The sequence below is a fragment of the Quercus suber genome, unplaced genomic scaffold, assembly GCF_002906115.3.
Source record: "Quercus suber isolate HL8 unplaced genomic scaffold, Cork oak 2.0 scaffold_333, whole genome shotgun sequence".
NCBI lineage: Eukaryota > Viridiplantae > Streptophyta > Magnoliopsida > Fagales > Fagaceae > Quercus > Quercus suber.
The window spans coordinates 584,185-605,266 of NW_027069786.1; the positions used below are offsets into that span (position 1 = coordinate 584,185).

The window sequence follows — 21,082 nt, forward strand, 5'->3', positions numbered from 1 at the left end:
ATAATTTTTTTTCCTTCTACTCTCTGTGGGATTTTTTTTTATCTATATTGGTTCTTTTTTACATGTTTATGGCATAGGTTCTTATGCTTTAAGGTAGAAGAAAGTGGTGCACATTTTGGAATGTTAATTTCATGTAGACAATATTTTTCCCATAAAATTTCAGATCCATATTTTAATGTTTGTGTTCTAATGCTTAACCAGATCAAAATTTGATGGATATGGTGTGATAGTGACTTCTGAATTTGGTAAAAAAAAATTGCATAAGATGAAATGTTCTTGAATTTGAGAAAAGTAATCAAACTTTGCAATTAAATGCTCTGTTGGTCCTATTTTATGAGATTTCGAAAATCTTGAATTAGATTTGTGATAAGTCTAATGTTTGATGCCAACTTTGTTTTATTGCATGATCAATTTTCTCTGCATTGATTGTTGTGTGCATGTATTGCATTTTTTTATACGAAATTATTGTTCATTTTTAGGCAAAGGTTTTTATGTCTCAGTTTCAAAACTTGTGTGCCATTCCTATTTTGGTAATCCTCTGCTGAAAAAATTTAGAATATTGAGAATTTTATTTTGTTTCAGAATGGTGCATGCATCACTGAAATGAATATTATGTTATTCCAGCATTTTGAGTGCCTTTCCAACAATACTTATTGATGTACTGCTGTAATAGTTAGCCAGTAGCTGTTAGCAAATATTAAGGTAGTTAGAATTGTATTAGGATTTTTTTTTTCTTTATGTTCAATGATCACAAGTAGAGTGAGTATAGAAACATGGTTTTTCTATGAATAGCACATCATGTGGCATTCTTTTCTTTACTGAAAATTGTGCAAACCAAAGCATAGACACACAAATAGGGGATATAAAAGATGACACAAAACCAAGTTGTAAATGAAATAGGAAAACAACTTTCTACAACTTTGCTTGAGAGAGGGGACAGACAGAAACTCTTGGACCTTTATTATTTTGTTGGAGCAGGTTTCTCCTCTCGATCGAGTGCACTCAATACTTGACCATCCTTCATCTCATTTAACACTTTTTTTTTGGGAGAATCATCTCATTTAACACCTAATTTTGCCCTAGGATATATTAAATACAATTCTCTTAAATGGGGTTTAAATTAGAGAGTGATGATCGCTATACACTATGTATAGGACACACTTGAAATCGTGTTTTAAAAACAACACTGTGTATGAGAAAACACTTGAAATTATGCTTTAGTTTTAAAACATGATTTCAGGTAGAATGTGTTTGACAATTAGCTTAAATTGAATTACAAAACTTAGGGATTTAATTTTCGATTTTAATTTTATTATTAAATAGAAAAAAGGCTTCTTGTCCGACAAGAAAGAATGGTCACAGGAAAAAAGGAAATCTCTCACTGGCATTCTCTCTTCTTGAAGTCTGTGAAACATTAAATTGAACTCTCTCTCTCTCTCTCAAAAAAAGACAGCATGGGTGACAGTCAGTACTCATTCTCTCAACACTTTTAGGTTACTATACCATACTTTCAATGTGTTTTGTTTTCACTATTCATGTTTTTGTATACCTCTTCTTATTATTGAGTAGTCCTTCAGGGAAGCTAGTGCAAATTGAACATGCCTTGACTGCCATTGGATCCGGCCAAACCTCTCTTGGGATTAAAGGTACTATCTTTTAACATCTTTTTATACCCATTTGAAAATTTTCATGTATCTTCAACATCATTGTAAGGGGTCATCTTGGTTTGCATTCATACGCAAGTCTGACATGCCATCTTTGATAAAGGTCACATTTTGGACCAGAACCATGAATGATTAATCCAATTGCTGCAAATTTTAATTTTTCAAATAATTAATTCTTACCCATCAATTAAGAAATTTGTGTTATAGCTACAAATTTATGTTGTGGGTTTCTATATTGTGGTGCAAAATTTGGAGAAAAGTACACAGATTTTTGGTTGAAAAACTTCTTGCTTCTTTATGAACGAAAATGCTAAAGGTATCACCATTATCACTACAAAATGCTTACAAAATGACATAACAATCAAATGTGATTGGTATTTGGTGCCATTTCAACAACACAATAAATAATGTTTAAATTAATTTTTTGTGATTGGGGACACATCGGGTTGTAAGAATTATGTAGCAAAATTTGTAGTATTACTAGCATCACGCCCCTATTAATATGAAGCTTAAAAATCATGGATGTGTAGTAGTTTCCGCATTTTTTAAAGTCAGTCTCTTTAAATAAATACATGATAGTCCTTGGTGTTGGGGAAATAATTTGATTTGATCCTTTAGATTGTGATTACTAGTCGGAAACTGTGCAATGCACGGGAAAACTTTGCCTACAAATATGTTGATCTCATGCTTTGCATAAAAAGTATAATTAAAATATATTGATCTCAAGCTGAAACAATAATTACTACAGGAAGACTTTAAAAAAAAAAAAAAAAAATTTGGTGTGCATCTAACTAAAAGTTTTGGTAGTCTTCTCTTGTTTCTACTGTGGGATACCAAAATTATTTTTGCATCATAGATTCTATGCCAAATATTTGTGGGTAGAATCCTATAAATTGTTTAGATTTTAAGAAAGGACAAATGCTATTAGAATCTACAACCGTAGTAATCTCAATTGCTTGTCAATATCTGAACTTATGATCATTTTTATGCATATGATGGACCTACCACTTTCATGCATTCGTGGAAAAAAAAAAAACTGCAATTTAAAGGCACACAAACAGTTTGATCCAACTTCTTGTGAATTTCTTAATTGGTTGTAGGAGCATATCAAAAGTCGTTAACAAATTGGTTTTCATACCTAGTACCATAGCATCATAGACGACTCAAAATTTAATATGAATATAATTGAATGCTATATGATTATTGGTGACTATGCCATATCACATAGCATTTGATTTTTTCCTTAACAAAGAAAAATTCTTAGATACTCTCGGAGTATAATAAAATGGAGCTCCCTCCTCTCACATTCATGATGGACTTTACTATGTATTTAATGAGTAGACCTTACCATAAATGTGAGATAAGGGAGTACTATTCACCGTACTTTAGGAGTACCTTAGAATTACTTTTGTAACACAATAAGAGAAGCACTCGTTATCTTAGTAGACAATCCTTTTGATGTGTAGCCCATTGGTAAGATTGAATATTATCTTCAATTTGGGGAATCCTAATATAGCACTCAAAATGTGAGAGAGAGAGAGAGAGAGAAGTTTTGGAAGAGGAAGAGAAAATAGAGTGGTGGGACTGTTGAGCATGTTTTTAAAAACTAGAATAGGGGCAAAACTGAATTTGCCTCCAGTTCCTTGTTTTGATTGGTTTTTCCAATTTTTGACCAGTTTTCATCGGTTTTAGGTATTTTTTTTGGACCAGGCTAGTGGCTAGTTCCCGAGTCAATTGGTCATATCGGGCGGTCCGATTTTTGAAACCTTGCTATTGAGGTTAGACTGTACATTTCCTTTTTTATTTTTATTTTTTAGCGTGATTATATATCTTCCTTGACCATACATCTCCATTTATTTACATAGAGGGTTGAATTAAGACTTGAAAAATGAGTAGAAACGTTGGTTTGGTCAGTGAATCCGAAGTACAAACCATTGTTTGTAAAGAAGTTGAGGAGTGTTGGTTTGGTCAGTGAATCCGAAGTACAAACCGTTGTTTGTAAAGAAGTTGAAGAGTGTGTAGTCTGAAGGGAAGCTTGCACAGAGGAAGAGAGTTTCTAAGTGAGTCAAGGTCTTGGCTTTTAAGTTTTATCTATGCATGGGAGAGGAGAAAGACAGTTTGTAAGTTGGTTAGGATCTGGGCTTTCATCTACACATGGGAAAGGATCATGCTTAGGTCATACTACGTAAGGGAATAAGTGGGCTTGAACTTTTCGTAAGGTTTGATTTAATTTTCAACAACAGCTCATCTTTTAGATAATAGTAAAAAGAAGTTAACTTGATTTTTTTGGATAATAAAAACAATTTAATGAGAAGAGGTTAAAAAGGTTAAATGTAATATTACAGCGTCATATGGTAAAAGCTCATGCGCTCTTATATGAGGTCTCTACTTTTATATATATTAGCATATGACCCGCGCAATGCGCAGACTACTTTAATTTATTATTCATGGAAAAATATGTAAAATCATAAAAATATTATGACAACTCCATAGATAATTAAAATTAAATAAACTACTTTTTTTTAAAAGAAAATGAAAAGGAAAAAAAGAAAAAGGAAAAAAACTTCCCATTTATTTTTATTTATATTTAAAATGATGAGAAACTCCCTTAAAATTGAAGGTGTGTTTATGCATTAAATATGGTCAAATGAAGAAAATAGAAAAAACCTCAATTGTACAAAACTATGTTGTCACGATTATAGGATTCTTATTATAGCTATCCAAATTAAACTACACAGAGGACAACTAATTTCAAGAATACATACAAAAACCGCACAAAAGATATTTGTTGGGGTAGGGAAAAAAAACAAAACTCTTGAAAAAGTTAAATGGTAGAGTTTTATGAATACCAATCACTATACTGCCCCATAAAAAAACTAAAAGATGGTGGCACTAAATCAAAGTTACATTTGTGAAATCTCATAGAGAAATTAACAGCTACCTACTCTTTTCCTAAGCCATGTACATTTGGTTGATGCTTTCTAGCACAATCCTTTTTCATAAATTTTTTGAAGCATAAGGATATTGACAATTTTTGCATTCTTCTAAACTTCACTAATGCATTTTCTTATTTGTTTATGGCTCTTTCTCGACTAATCTCCTACTCCTAATGAGGATAGAGAAGATGAAGGGGGAAAAAAGACAACAAATACAAAAGTACATGAGGCATTCTGAAGTAGAAGCCACACAATCAAACAACCACGCCATCATCCTGGCAAATTAGTTCTTATTAAGTTAAAAGAATCTTACCTTTCAATCGGGCAGCTTACCCCTATAAACACTACCAAGCATACCTTCACCAATAAAATTTTCATGAGAAAAGCTAATTGTATACTGCTGAAGCAACACAACAGTGAACTTTTGCAGAACTTGCATTCGGACTCTTTGAAGGATGTATACTTGTAGTTACTTTAAAAGGTACCATCGGTTCCACAGAGACCTTCTCGAAAGGATAAAATGGAGGAAGTCGTGGTGGCTCCATATCAATTCGGCTCATGACTGAATCATGATTCTTCTTGGGCAACGAAATTGCTGGTGTGTTTTTCACATCTACCTCCTGTTCATTCTGAAACTATGGAAATACACTTATTCTTCCATTGTCTTCAACATAACTATCTCTTGGTTTCACAACTCTCCCTCTTGGCACAACTAAAGATATTCAAAAAGACAATTTTCGTTTAGAACAGAGTAAAAGAGATAAGGAAATTTCAACAATTTTAAAAGATAAGAATGGACATTACATTATATTACTTCCCTATTATTCTATACATAGCATCTTATAGAAATTTACCAACTTAAAAGCTTTGCAAAGATTATTATGGTTTTGACACAACCAATTAATGGTAACCGCCCTTCACACACTATATACATCATTCATAGCAGGTTGACAATTTTCCTTGAGCATTTGAGTGTGTACATGACTAAATCTAAGAAAAGAGAAACAAATATAATGCACCTTAAAGAATATCAAACAATCAGACATATTATTGTCTTATAAATGCAAATGAGGTTAAAATTCAATTCAATAAACATAAATGATAATAATATAGTGTACGGGTGGGGCCAAGATTTTCTGGACCTAAGCAACTAATCCATTCTCTGCCATAGTTTGTAATTCAACCTTTTCTCTGCAACAATTTGCAATTTGAACTTTGTGATACATATTTGCATTGTAAATGTTATTGATAGATTATTACGGTTCTTTATTGTTATCTTTTTGCTTAACTTTCAAGTGTATTGGTAAGAAACAATGCTTGTTCTTTTTGCATGTGTGTGTGTGTTTACAATAACGAAGAGATGAAATCCAATTCAGAGACAGAAGGGTCTTGTTTATCATAGGGGAAAGTTGAAGTTGTGCAATATATATATTAATTGAGAATCAGCATCAAACAGCTATCAGGCACTATAACTGAAATTTCAAAAACCCTGACTTTAAACCAAACGAATTTAATTTGGAATGAAAAGAATTTGGAGAATGACTAGAGAGTACCAAATTTCTCAAAACTAATTCATATTTCATACCTATAGATCTAAGAAAGAAAGGAAAAAGAAAACTACTGGTGGTAGTTCTCACTCTTTTGCTAAATGGTCTTACGGTGTTGATGGTCCATAGATTTTTCTTCTATGGTGAGGCTATTGATGGTGTAGGACTATCATTTTGTGTTTTAAAAACTTGAAACAAAAAAAAATCAAATCTGAACATATCCAGCAGGAAAACTCAATCAAAAGTAACATTTCATACCCAAATCAATATTTTTAGTGATCTCTGTAATCTAAAAAAACAAACAAAAAACAAAACAAAAGCAAATATCTAAAATTGAGAAAACAATCATTTTGATAGAGACTCCAAAAACCCAAAACAAAGAATGAATCAAATCTAAACCTACCCAATAAAAAAACCCAAAAGTAACGTTTTATACCCAAACCTACAAAATTGAGAAAAAAATGTATCGTTGTCAGTGTTAGTTCCGGCGATCTGGTGGTCTAAATATGGCAAGGGAACGGACGGTGTATGGTTTAGACGAACTCTGCTCTCTTTCCCTTTTGATTGTAACGCACAATGGACAGCCTTAGGAACTCTGCCTCTTTCTCTGTTTCTTTCTCCGTGTCGCATTTCATCGCCTCTCCCTTTCTCTGCTTCTTTCTCTGTGTCCTCATTGCCTCTCTCTATTTCTGTTTTGGTGTACACTTAATTTTAACAGGTTATTTTTTGTTATCTATAATAGGAGGGTTTTAAACGGTGTTGTAGCATTCCCAAACAACATAATTTATCGCTTTTTAACTTATATGTGGCTTAATTTTAGATGGGCATTTTTCCTATATGGCAGCACCTCCTTAATTGTAGGAAAAGGCTTCTGCTTTTATATATAGTATTAGATATACTGATTTGTGTTATCTGCATTTATGCTTAAGATATTGATTAATGTGGAATGTGGGTATTTTATTTTATCTTAAATTTGTTTACTGATGATATATTTGTGTATTGCAGCTGCTAATGGTGTTGTTATTGTGACCGAGAAGGAACTTCCTTCTATCTTGGTTAATGAAGAATTTGTGAGTAACTCTTAAGTTTATAATCACTGGATTGAGGTTTTGTCACTCCATATTTTTATTATTAGCTCTCTTGTATTGGTTTATGGTAGGTACTTCTAGTGATGTAGTGTTTAGAGGCACTGGCTTGTAAAAATTTAACATGATACATGAAAACCAATTCTAAAGTTTATTTGTCTCTTCATAGGCTTAAACATATCTTCTCTCTAAATATGAGTTATCTCTAATTTTGTAGAATGTTGTGGCTACTTTGTTTCAAAGCCATCCCTCCTCTCAATGTTTTCAATATTCAAACCGCCTAACATTTTGGCTGCCAATTAATATGTGATTTTATTTCATCTCAGGTTCAAAAGATACAGTCTCTCGCATCAAACATTGGAATTGTTTACAGGTTTGTCTTCTGTGTGTTTATTTGTAATTTTGAAAGTTAAGTTTTACTTCTGTGATTTGTTAAAAGCGTATTGTTGCATTAAATTTCTGGAAGTAGTTATAAATCTAATGTCTCATGGTTTTCATATAACCCTTACTTTTCATGTTCTTTGAGCAACAACTCATAGCCTTTGATCTCTTGACATGGGCTTTGATCTAATAGCTTCAAATCAGAGTGCTACTTTGTAATATTTCCATTAGTTTCATGATATGGGAGCAGTGTAGAATGTGCCTTTGATGATGAGCTAAAACTTCATTTGTCAACTTAGTTAATACAATCTCCTATATACTTCATATTTGTTGTGAGACTTCATATGGCTTTTATTTTTCTTAAAAAGGGTATTCAGTCTTGCCACATTGTTGTATTTGTTAACAGATTAGAGCTAGGTGATTAGTGAAGGGAGATATAAACACCTAGCTAAAAAAAGGTTGTACCCAGTGCACAAAGCTCTTTACTTTTGTGTGATTTGAGAGAGGTCATGGTAGGCAGTTTTACCCTCAATTGTTTTGGAGATGCTGATTCCCGGACTCAAACCCATAACGTGTCACTTTTGGTGAATCAACTACTTAGGAGTATTCAGGTGTGGTTTTGACTTTTAAATTCTTTCTTATAAATCTGCAAACAGCTTGATCTGGCTTTTTCTTGTAACATGGACACCTCAAAAGGGTGAAGCACCTTTGTCAGCCAACCAACTAGGCAATACCCACCAGCTGATCTAGTAAACAAAGATGGCAACACATATTTAGTTAATTAACAGGGCTGTACCTTTAGGTTTTATGTAGACTATACGGAGAGAGTGGAACAATAGAGCATTTGAAGGTTTAGAATGGTCCACAACAGGTTTTAGGATGCTTTTACTGTATTCCATATATGAATGGATGAATGTTTTATCATACCATTCAAGTTCTAATTTGCTCCAGTTTCTTGATGATTGTAATTTCCCTTCATTTGACCACTTGCATCTACTTCTTGTGTGCAAGGTGATGTTTATATTTTTAATAAAGTTTTACTTATTGAAAAAAAAAAAAAAAAATTTACTCCCAAACAAGCATCTAGACATTATTACTACTTCTACCTCAGTCTATGGAGTGGTTTTTTTGGGCCTATTACTATATATCCTTTGCTTATTATTCAGTTTCTCTTGCCTAAATTTAAAGTCTATGCAAAGCCTTTTGCAGTGGTATGGGTTCAGATTTTCAAGTTTTGGTTCGAAAAAGTAGGAAGTAGGTAGAACAATATCATAGATTGTATAAAGTATGTGGTCTCCATTCCAATACTTTGCTAAGTTGTGGTATGACATATGTTTATCATCTTGATGGAAGCTCTTATAAACTACTTTATCATCAGTCTATTCCCTGTTAATCAACTGCCTTAGGCATACAGCTGACTGGTATTTTGCTTTTCAAGTACTAAATCTCTTATGACACTCATGAACATACACAACTGCTAGTAACTTACGCAATGCATGAGAAAATTCAACAAATACGATATTTTATTTATTTATTTATAAATATAAAATCTGATAATTATGACAGTTATTATGATTGTGTTTGCATATAAAAATATTTATTCTATTATTTATAGAAAATATAATGTGGCAATATTCTAATGGATGGTGTCAATATATGAGGTTTATAAGGAATCTTTATAGAATTTAAACTCATTTAAAAAAAAAAAATTAGAAGAATGACGTAAAATTTTGGGCTTTCAAAATCAACAAAAGTCAAAGACTATGCTTTTTATATACATTATAGAGTATATCTTATTTGGGTCATGATGATTTGTCATTAAGAGGTTTCTTGGACATAGTTACCGTGGTTTTGGTTTCAATTATAGCATTTGGTTGTGTTTTTTATTCCTTACCTCTATATACTTTGCTAAATCAATGCAACTAATTGGAGTGGAAGGATTTAATTTTGTACTATGTATTCTACATCGCTTACAATTCTTTTCTATACAACGAAGATTATAACTTGTGTGCAAATGTCATGCTTGTAGGAACCAATTCCTGTTGCGCAACTTTTAAGGGAAATTGCAACTGTTATGAAGGAGTTCACTCAGTTTGGGTAATCAAAATATCTTTAATATGATATCAAATGTGTTTTAATCATCATTCGATTTTGGTTGGTATCATTTCTAGTATTGTATTGAAATAGAGAGATGAGTATTAGGTGTGTGGAAAAATTATTTGGCCCCTATTAGGTCACTTGGAGTTAAAAGGGATAAGGATGCAAGGCTTTTTTTTTTAAAACCGTTTATGTTTTTTAGAAAGTGTAAATGTTTCAATTTAAAAAAAAAAAAAAAAAATTGTAACACTGTGTTTGGTTGGGGTGATTTTAGGGAGGATAGAAAACATAGGGAGGAAAAGTGGGTGGAAAACAGTGTTTTCCACTGTTTGGCAAAAGAAGGAAAACACTGAGGATGGAAAACCCAGGATAAAATTTTCTCTCCCGAGCCCACAAATTTCATCCTCCCAAATCGGGAGGAAAATTGTGGTGAGAAAACTCAGAAAAGTGGACTTATGGCATTTTTACACAAATGCCCTCTAGAATCAAGTTTAAAAAAAAAAAAAAAAAAAAAAGAAGAAGAAGAAGAAGAAGAAGAAGAAACAGAGAGAGAGCACTGGAGAATAAGAGCTGCACCTGCACTAGCTGGAAGCCTAGAACGTTCTGATGAGGAAGACAAAGCAAATAAAAGAAGGGGATAAAGATATAAGGACAACATGTGGAGGAGAAAAACAAGGAAAAAAAAAAAGAAAAAGTATGGATGGGAAGAAGGCTGAGAAAGGACAAATGATATAAAGAATAAAAAATTTTGAGAAATTAACTACAATATTTTCACAATATTATTTAATAAGTACAAATAAATCTATTTCTTACATATTATGTAACAAGGGTATAATAGTCAATTTATATAAACTACATTTTCTATCCTCCTACTTTTCATCCTCCACTAATTTCCATCCTCCTCCAATTTTCCACTCCTCATCCAAACGGACCTTAAATGTTTTATGCCTATTTGCTGTAATTTTCCGTTGACTAAAATTTTCAGACGCACCAAATACCTGGAAACACAAAAACAGTTTATGCCAAAAACAAATGAAACCTTAGAGTTTTGTTGATTTTTTGGGTTGGTAAGTAGTTTTACATGCACTCAATGGTTCTTGAATCATGATCTCACACTCCTTTCCGTTATTGTTGGAAGTAGAAGTGCCATTTAAGCTAGAGCTCATTGGCTAGGACCTTAAAGATTTTGTGATGCTTTGTTTGCTTAGAATGGAGCAAGTGACCATGCCAAAGCATAATGTTGGAGTTTGCATTTTTGTTGTTGTTGCCTGGTATAGAGATTTATAAATTTAGCTTTTTCCAAACCAAAATATTTGGCATAGGTCAGAATTACCTATTTTGAAAAGGAAGAAAAAGGATGCAAGCTCTGGGAATATAAATGTTTTTTTTTTTTTTTCTCTTTTTTGAAATTGTAGAACTTTTGAATGCTCCTAGAACCTGCATTTTTAGTGTCATTATTAAATTTGAGAAATTTAAAGTTATTTGACTTTCCTGTCCCTGACTTTTTCATTATTTTATTTCAAGGCAACAACCAGCCTTGCTTTTGTTATTGGAATGGAACTATTTTTAAATAAGTTTGACTATATTTTTTGAAGCATCAGAAAGTTAGGAAAGCATGTTTATTATTTATCTATTTTTTTATGAAGTTCAATATAGTTGATTCTTTCCTTTTCTTGCTAGTGGTGTAAGGCCCTTTGAAGTATCTCTGCTGGTTGCTGGGTTTGATGACTATGGATCACAATTATTCCAGGTATTTGTTTTTCTGATATGCTTTAAATTATAGTTACTAACTGGCTGCAATTTATGACTGGATTATCTAATGGGTTGCGCCTCTGAAAATGTTGGCATACAGAAACCTTCTTTTACACTAAATTTTATAAAATTCTTTTGTCTTTGCCTTGTCTCAATTGTAGTATGGTTTGCTCTTTAAAATATTAATTGATGCTGTTAGTGACTAATATTGACTAGCAGTAAATGTGAAATTTCCACTTAAGTTGTAGCATAAAAAGAGCGTATAATTATGTCATGAAAGTAAAATTACATCTTTTCTTCAATTACTTTGGCATATAAAGTTAATTCTGCAAATATTGATTGTTATTATATATTTTTCTGTAGATGGATCTGTTATTATATATTTTTATGTAGATGGAACCGTCGGGTTTGTATTTCTCATGGAAGGCCTCAGCAGTGGGGAAGAATGTTTCAAACGCAAAAACATTCCTAGAGAAGAGGTATTTGAATTAAAATTTTGCTGACACTTGCATTTCAAACTGGTTTAAGTGCTGGCTCTTCTTTATTTTATATATTTTATGCTGTTAACATTGACAATATTTTGAGGTCACATGCAATCAGTTTGACATTTTTTTTTTTACAAGTAATGAGAAAATTTTATTAGCATATCAAAAAAATAGTCACCCAAGTATACAGGAAGTATACACAAGGGACAAGAAACAATCAAACACACAAATTACAAACATCCATCAAAGAAAAAACCAAAAAATAGAATGACTACCTATTACAGACAACCAATCTAATAAGGTTTTGAAGAAGAGTATTCTCAAAAATCCGATTATTTCTTTTTAGCCAAATGCACCACATCAAGCAATGAGGAACAACCATCCATATAACACCATTTTGATGTCACCCAAACTTCTCTTGCCAAGTACCTTGTATTGAACATCTAATCATGATAGGCATTCTAGACTTTACGCAAATAGAACTCTGCCTTCCTAATTTTTTAAAATATCATTTATTAGAATAAGCATCACAACATGCATCCAAATTATTAGAAATGTAAATTGGAATTTTATAATTGGCATGGTGTAACTCAAGACAACATCTTAATGTACAATTTAGGAAGAGGGATAAAACATGATGTGACAGTGATGCATCAAGCAAATATCTGTGACTAGTGCTTGCTAGATGCCATTGATTCTGCAGAGAATAGGTACTTTACTCCTAAAAGAACAAAATCATGTGCAGGATCCTCTTTGGAAGGAATCTCCATAATAACTAGAATTGGCTTGTTGTGGCTATCTACCAAAAGCCATATCATATTTGCATCCTAAAGATCAAAACATTCAAGGTCCACAGACAACATTTGCAGAAAGTAATCTGAAAGCTTTAGGCCTTTCTTCTCTTGATTAACCGAAAGGGTATCAATTTGAAACTTTACAAAGTTTAGGCCATCAGACCTCACACCTGAATCAACCAAACCATCAGACCTCTAAAATACAAAGACCAACCTAAAGCAAAATAAACCCCTACACAAGAACAGGGGAAATCCAGCACAAATTCAAAGAGTCTTACCTGTCATTTTTTTTTTAACAAACAATCTTTAAGTATAGGGGTTGAGAAATATGGTAATCAATGAGTTTGGATTGCTTTAGTTAACAATGGGTAGTATAGACCATTAATGCAGTAATAGGAAAGCAAATCTAGAATATTACAAAAGAAAATTAGGGCTTATAGTTTAATTGTAAAGAGAACATATAAATCCAAGCAAAATTTGCTAAAGGGTAGCTTTATAGAAAAATTTTAGGTGGATAGCATGCGGCTGAAGTTAATTAGGTAAATAGACTGTTTTTGGAACTCGAGTTTGCTAAACTTGAGTTCCAGGCATTAAACATACCAGTAAGAAGTTAAGCCATTATTTTCTTTGTTAGCCCAAGAAGAAATGTTCCTCAATTAACTCTATTGAAGTCCTAATTGTGTTTTGAGTTTTCAATGGGATTTGATATTTGGTGTCCTCTACGTGGCTCAATCTCCATAGAAAAAGATAATATGTATGACATCAGGTTCTTCCATATCTCAAGCCAAATGAAATGCACTCCCATTTCCCACAAAGTAGTTGGCTTCGCAAACTTGTTATTTCTGTCTTTTTTTTACCGAGCTGGAACTCAAGTTCCACGTGGTTTTTTTTTTTTTTTTTTTTTTTAAATTATAATTCCACGTCAGATCTAGACTAGTTGGATCTCGAGTTTTCTAAACTCGATTTTAACAAACTCGAGTTCCAAAAACAGTCTACATAACTAATTAACTTCAGCCGCATGCTATTCACCAAATTTTTTTCTAAAAAGTTACTATTCGGCAAATTTTGCCTATAAATCCAAATATGTAGGAAGGTGATTTCTCCCAACAAGGGATATGAATCATAAATTCATAAATTCCTCCCCACCCACCAATACAAAATTAGACTTCAGCCATATCAAATAGAGAGAGAGGGATCAATCATTAGAGTGCAATAAACTCTAATCAATTTAACCAGAAAAAAAAAAAAAAAAAATCCAGAGAAAGAAAACAACTTGGGGAAAGAAAACAAACCTGTTAATAATTAATTCAGAGATTTCACAACTTGCATGAAATTAGGGTTTTGTCATTTTCATCCTTACCTTCAATATAACAAACCAATTCTGATCAAACAAGTTTGAGAGAGAAGAATTTGAGGGAGAGAATGGGGTACTTCTGTTTTTTCTGAGAGAGAACACGAGAGCAATTTTTTTTTTATTTATTTTTTTTATATTACCTACTTGACTAGTGATAAGTATTCCATTAAAAATAAATAAATGGTCAAGATTACTGTCAAATTTACATGGGTACCGTAGAATGACCCTATATATATATATATATAGAGAGAGAGAGAGAGAATTTTTTTTGGGTAGGAAGAGCAACAGTGTATTAACGTTGTTGTTGGTTATAAATAAATTTTAGGGTCTTAATATGAGGGCCGACAAAAAGAAAGTACGTAGAAAAGGGCCTGTAAAATAAATAGTAAAATTTAAAGGCTTATTGTTCTGGTATAAAAATAAAAAAAGAAGAAGAAGAACATGGGAATACCTGCCCAATCCTCCATCTCCATTTGACATTAACCCGTATAGTTCTTGAATCTAAAAAATTGATTATTGTAGGCTTTTAGCTAAGGGCAATCACGTATATACCTCTATATATATATATATTCTGCTACATTTTTATGCTCATAATGTTGGACAACACTAACTGTGTCTCCACTTAGTTTCTTGATGTGTTGAGTGGGGAAAACCTTCTGCTGTTAGTAATACTCTCTACTCAACGTGTTCGCCCAATTCTTGAACAGGCTGAAAATGTTTTCAAATATCCATTTGTACACCTACTATGCTACAATTAGGTGACCAGAGATTCTGCCTTCTCATTTCCCCCTACATCATAGATGAGAACCTAATAATTTCAAGAAGGAACCTTAACTATCTCATACTTGACATTTCTACAATACCCCTTGATGAAGATGACGACGATGTCAGTGATGAGAAGGAGAACTTGGCTATTTTCATTTTGTCCATCCAAAAGTATCCCTTGGATCACAACATACACAACCTCAATAACATGTTGATGTACGTTTCTCCTTTTTCCTTATACATTCCAAATAATCTTTCTTTGCCCCCGGGGGTGAGGTGCATTGGTAGGAGTCCTGGATTGGCTTGCAGGGGTGTGCTGGTTTGAGTCACATGCTTCAGCGAAAAAATGTTGTGTTGTCATGATGTGAATAGCCCTAATGTACCCAGGGTTGCCCCACACCATGTTGAATCCAAGTTTAAGTGGGCAGGGTTGGTGACCACAGGCACGAGACCCTTTTTTTCATTAAAAAAAAATTCTTTCTTTATTATTATTATTTTTTTTTAGTGCTTAAATAGATAGTGAGACCAAATGCATTTGATGTTTTTGGCTAGCATTTACAACATAAACACCTATTTGATATCTACATAAATGATCTTACAAAGCCTACAATTAGATATTATGCTCAGCATTTCTAAACAGACCTAGATAATTAATCTTGCAAGATCCCAAGCATTTACAAGATGCTAAGAGGCTAAATCTTATTAAAAAGTTAACCAATCGCCTTCTAAACATAACCCTTTATCGTGTGGGTCCTCTAAAAGGACTCACTATCAATTTTTTCCCTCCATGCCCTAGGAGTCCTCCTATTTGATTTGCACCTAAGAATTAACATTACAATCATTAGTTTTTTGTACCTAGGATGGCGGAAATGAAGCAAGTGTAACATTCAAAGATATAGTTGCTTCCTTGAAGATTCTACATTAAGAAACGACTATACTTAAAAGAAAAAAAGATTGGTGGTAGTAACTGTTTGAACTTGTGAATTTTGGAAATGTATTATTACAAAAAATATATAGTTTCGAGATTGTGCATTGTTAGAATTGTGTAGTGAAATGATTAAATTTACCATATTCCAATAGCTTAAACTTTTGAGACAATCAGTAGTTTAACATGCATGAACCTTTTTATTGTGATGTATACTTGACTTATACAAAAAAGAAATTTTACTTATATATATATATATATATTTTTTTTTTGAAGGGGTTAAACTTGTTGCCTTTTCCCTACCAAGGGATTTTGGGGTTTAATCAGTTTATTCCTCATCAACTAATCATCTAGTATACATGGTGAGATAGAATCCAATAGAGACAAAGACACACGGAGCATGATTGCCCCTACTCATTCACTTTACTACCCTATGTTTGATCACTAAGCGGATGAGTAGGGTTTAAGTAATTTTACATAGATATAGGGGTACCACACACATCCCAAATGAATATGTAAATTAAAATGACATTATAACATGCTATATACAAAATAAGAAACCAAAAATAGCGTAGGCAAATAAAACACTAGTCATATATACCTAGAAGAAAACTTTAAAAAAAATAGTAATAATAAATAAATAAAAATAAAAAATAAAACTAGTCTTATAATAAATTTAAGCAAAATGGACTAATTGTTCTTTGCTTTGGGCTTAGATGCTCCTACATCATTTTCAAAATTCAACAGTACTTGTGAGGATTTCTGTCCTAGAGGGAGAAATAAAGATGCTTTGTTTGTTGATTGAGGATAACAACAATGGTTTTCTTACTTGTTCCTGATATTATGGTTTTCAATTTGCCTTGCATAACATCAATGGAAACTTAATGATATTTATAGGGGATTTTTTAAAATGATCTTGAATCAAGAAACAAAATTTATTTTTATTGGGTTCTTGTTACCTAATCCGTTCTTGTACTTTCACTAGACTGGTTATCTCATTACTTTAGCTATACTATATGTGGGTCTGCTTCTGTAGTTTTAACATGAGCATAGTTGTTCCTTTTAAGTTCACTCATGTTTTGCCAAAGGGTGTTATACTGTTATTTCATTTTTCACTTATTTCTCTACTTTTTCTTCTTCGTACTTGAATAGTTGGATGAAAGCTGTTGGATCTTGAGAATTGGCCTCCAATTTCCTTGGAAGTGAAATTGATGCAGGAGCAAAAAAAAATTATTTTAGAATTTATATTTTTAGATTTTTGTATTTATCTTATAGGAAATTGGATAACTGTAGACTTTTGTTCGAATAGGGATTAGATAGGGATTAGCATTAGTTTTGGTATGTTTTTATCTTTATCTCTTTATTTTCCAGTTCTAGCCCATTATAGAGACTAGTTTATTTGTATTTTGGAATAGACATGATTAATGAAATTCAAGTTGGATATTTTTCCAATTGTTAGGTGCAGACTCCTAAGGGTCCTTAGGTGCTAATTCTAAGGGTTTACTTTGGTACTGATTCCAAGCAACCTAAATGTTGATTCTCTGCATCAATTTTGGTATCAGAGCAAACAGATCCAATTCCCAAAAAAAAAAAAAAAAAAAATCTTTGTCATGTTTCCCATTAAACCATAGTAAACCATCTGCCTGATATCAAGACCACCCCGTGAAGTCCAGGCTACAACAAGACCACACCCTGTGAAGCACAGGATGACTCTAAGCAGCAAATTTTGCAATCCAGGTTCTTTTTAAAATTCTTTGCTGAAGTTTTTATTTTTTTTTTTTTTTATTTTTTTTTATATGGGAGTAGTGAATTCGGGGTTTTCATGTGGGAGCAGTGAATTCTATCGGTGTGTGTATTTCCCATTTGTTGTTCGCTAATGAAACTATCTTATTTTGTGACGCTTCTAGGGAACAACTGTTGCCCATAAGGTTGGCTTTGTCTTCTTTTCAAGATTTTACGGGGTTGAAGGTTATTGTTGGGAAAAGTGAGATTGTCCCTGTTGGGGAGGGGAATAAACTAGACGTTCTGGCTAATATCTTCATTGTAGAGTGGGCACTTTACCTATGAAATATTTGGGGATGCCGTTGGGAACTTCGTTTAAGACAGCTTCAATTTGGAATCCTATTTTGGAGAAAATGGAGAAGAAATTATTAGGGTGGAAGCGTCTCTATTTAGCTAAGGGTGGTAGGCTCACGTTTCTGAAAGTACTCTCTCAAGTCTCCCAACGTATTTTTTATCTCTTTTTACTATTCCTAAAGCTGTGACTACTAGATTGGAAAGTATTCAAAGGAATTTTCTTTGGGAGTCTTTTGAGGGAGTTTCAAATACCTTTTGGTGGCTTGGGAAAAGGTGTGTTTACCCATTGAATTGGGCGGTTTGGGGATAAGAAGTGTAGTGTCTTTTAATCAAGATTTATTAGGGAAATGGTATGGAAATATGGTCTTGAAATTACCCATCTTTGGCGAAGAGTTATCTCCACAAAATATGGTGAGGTCAAGGGGTTGGAGTACTAATGCATGTAGGAGGGCTCATGCATGTGGTCTTTGGCGAAGCATTCATGAAGGGTGGGAGAGTTTTTCTAAGCATTTGTCTTTTGTAGTGGGTGAAGGTACTCGTTCTGCTTCTGGCATGATAGGTGGATTGGTGATAATACCCTAAAATTTCTCTATCCTAAGCTTTACTTGTGTTCAGCTGACAATGACGCTTGTATTTCTGAGGTGTTGCGGCTTTTGGAGGGGTACTGTTAGAGTTTGGGATTTAAGGTTTTATAGAGAATTTGAAGACTGGAAGCTAGTTGCATCTTATTCTCTCCTTGAGTTTATCCAATGTCGTATTCCTCGAGGTGAAAGGAGTGACACTCTTTGTTGGCGGCTCAAAGAAGATGGTAAGTTTGACACCCGGTCTTTCTACCATGCAATTCGGGGACCTCAGGATTCTTTGTTTCCTTAGAAGGGTGTTTGGAAACCAAAGGTTCCTAAGCGAGTGGCTTTCTTTTTGTGGACAACTACTCATGGTTGGATTCTTACTTTGGATAATCTCATGCTTAAGGGTTGTTCTTTAGAAAATCGGTGTTGTATGTGTTGTTGTGATGGGGAGTTAGTAGACCACCTTCTTCTTCATTGTCTAGTTACATATACCTTATGGACTTTTATGCTTCAGGCCTTTAGTATTCATTGGGTTATGCCAAGATTGGTGGCTGGATTGTTATTTTGTTGGCATCAATGGCTTGGGAATCATACTGCAAATATTTGGAATTTGATTCCAGATTGCTTGATGTGGATTGCTTGGTTAGAACGAAATCGTCGTTCCTTTTGAGGACACTGAGAAGACTTTGGAAGAGTTAAAGGTTTTATGCCAGCATAGTCTTTTTGAGTGGTCTTGTTGTTAGGGTTTTACTAATTGTTCTTCTCTCTCTAAGTTTATGCTTTCTCTTAGATTAGTTTCATAATTTCCCTCTTATTTGTTGTTTGTTTTATCCTTTTCTTGTTGTTCATCATCATGAACAACTTTTTTTTTTCTTTCTATTTTCATTAATAATATTTCTTTGATTACCTATAAAATTTTTTTTTTTTTTTTAAGAGAACCATGGTAGTACCCCCAGCCACATATTTTTTATGGATATAAAAATCAAGACCCATGGATTTTCAAATGTTGGATATTTGAGGTGGAACAATTCTTTGCACAAGTGCATTTATCAAATGACAAACAAAAGATGTGGTATGCCAAAACAAGAGTTGCTGGTAGAACTTTAGAGTATTGGAATCATTATGAGAGCCTTCACTTTAGATGCCATTGGTCTCAAATTACTAGGGAAAGAATGAAAGAAGATCTTTGTATTGAATATTTCCCACAGTATTTTCACAAGGATCTACAAAAAACTTCTCATGGCAATTTACAATATCAAAGAACAAGTATGAGGCAGTGCAACAATGCAAAGCTCATTCATGAAGTATCTGCCATACACCAAGACTTAGGAAATCTAATGAAAACTGTTGAAGACTTGGCTAATCAAATGAAGGTTTTTCAAGACTTGACTACTCAAATGAAGGAAAATCAAGTACCATCAGACCTTGATATTGACAACAGAGTGCAAGTATCAACCGAAGTTTCAATGTTCATGCAAAACAACAAGAAGCCTCTATACTTGAAGAATCATACATGGTGCATGTAGATCTACAGTTTGATAAAGTCGAAAAGGTTGATACTCAAATTCCACTCATTGAGTTTGTAATTCCAGAAAAGTTACCTGAGGTAGTGTACAAGGTTTATCTATTTTCAATGCTCCCAAAAACGATTCCTCAACTACAGTAAGTGTTATGTGCCAGATTTTTCATTCTTCAATGATTTAAAACTCGAGGTCAAGTTTTCTCCAACCAAGGGAGTATGATGCAGGGGCAAAAGCAAATTATTTTAGAATTTACATTTTTAGATTTTTGTATTTATCTTATAGGAAATTGGATAATTGTAAACTTTTATTTGGATAGAGTTTAGTTAGGATTAGTTTTGGTATGTTTTTATCTTTATCTCTTTATTTTCCAGTTCTAGCTCTATATAAGAGACTAGTTTATTTGTATTTTGGAATAGACATGATTAATGAAATTCAGATTGGATATTTTTACAATTGTTAGGTGCTGAATCCTAAAACACCTTAGGTGCTAATTCCTAAGGGTCCTTAGGTGTTGATACCTAAGGGTTTAACTTGGTGCTGATTCCAAGCAACCTACATGCTGATTCTTAGGTTTATCCTTTACTTTTCTTGTTCTTTTATTTCTCTATTAATTGTCCTGCATCAGAAATGGGGATGCAACTGATTCTCATACTAATAAAAATATGTTCAACTCTCACTGCAAGGCCGGTTCATGGATTTGCAAGTAATGGGTTTGAATTTTAGTCCTAAGAGTAGATGTATTGCAGAATAATGAATTCAGTTATTTCTTTTTCAATCATTAATCTTTTGCATCAATGTTAACAAGGCTAACAGCTTGCAATGTTGTTAGCCTATTCAATCAGCTTGCAATGTTGATGATGAATGTCCAATGGGTACAGGAGAAATTTTGCCCAAAGTTATTGCATTCTAAGAGAAGGATGTCGATAAATTAAGAAGTATTAACTGAGAGGTCTATTGGACAATTCTGTTCTGAAATTTTTTTTTTTTTTAAATCTTTTTTAATATATCTTTATCTGGCTTTTGTCTAAAACCCAACGAGAATTTAATGTAAAATTTGTTAGAAGACTGCTACTTACCTTTTGATGGCATTGAATCAAGTGACATCTTGCTTAATAGGCAAGTTTTTCAT

The 21,082-nt window shown here is 33.0% G+C and overlaps 1 protein-coding gene across 20 annotated transcripts in view; it reads left to right on the forward strand.

The window, feature by feature from the left end:
• LOC111989760 (proteasome subunit alpha type-2-like) overlaps positions 1 to 20,383 on the forward strand; it is a 41,695-nt gene extending 21,312 nt beyond the window's left edge. For 11 of the 20 annotated variants that reach the window (XR_010623442.1, XR_010623431.1, XR_010623439.1 and 8 more), the window contains 8 exons: positions 1,570 to 1,646; positions 7,153 to 7,217; positions 7,559 to 7,605; positions 9,643 to 9,710; positions 11,391 to 11,460; positions 11,826 to 11,941; positions 17,245 to 17,522; positions 17,693 to 20,383. Coding sequence is in view for 1 of the 20 variants with exons in the window: in XM_065759580.1 (XP_065615652.1) it covers positions 1,514 to 1,646; positions 7,153 to 7,217; positions 7,559 to 7,605; positions 9,643 to 9,670 (273 nt within the window). In the remaining 19 variants the exon portion in view is untranslated. Of the gene's footprint in view, positions 1 to 13; positions 1,647 to 4,783; positions 4,986 to 5,037; positions 5,199 to 7,152; positions 7,218 to 7,449; positions 7,606 to 9,642; positions 9,711 to 11,390; positions 11,461 to 11,825; positions 11,942 to 17,244; positions 17,523 to 17,692 lie in introns of those variants that run through there. The other 9 variants (XR_010623435.1, XR_010623441.1, XR_010623437.1 and 6 more) reach the window with 8 other exon arrangements.
• Positions 20,384 to 21,082: the final 699 nt, after the last annotated feature.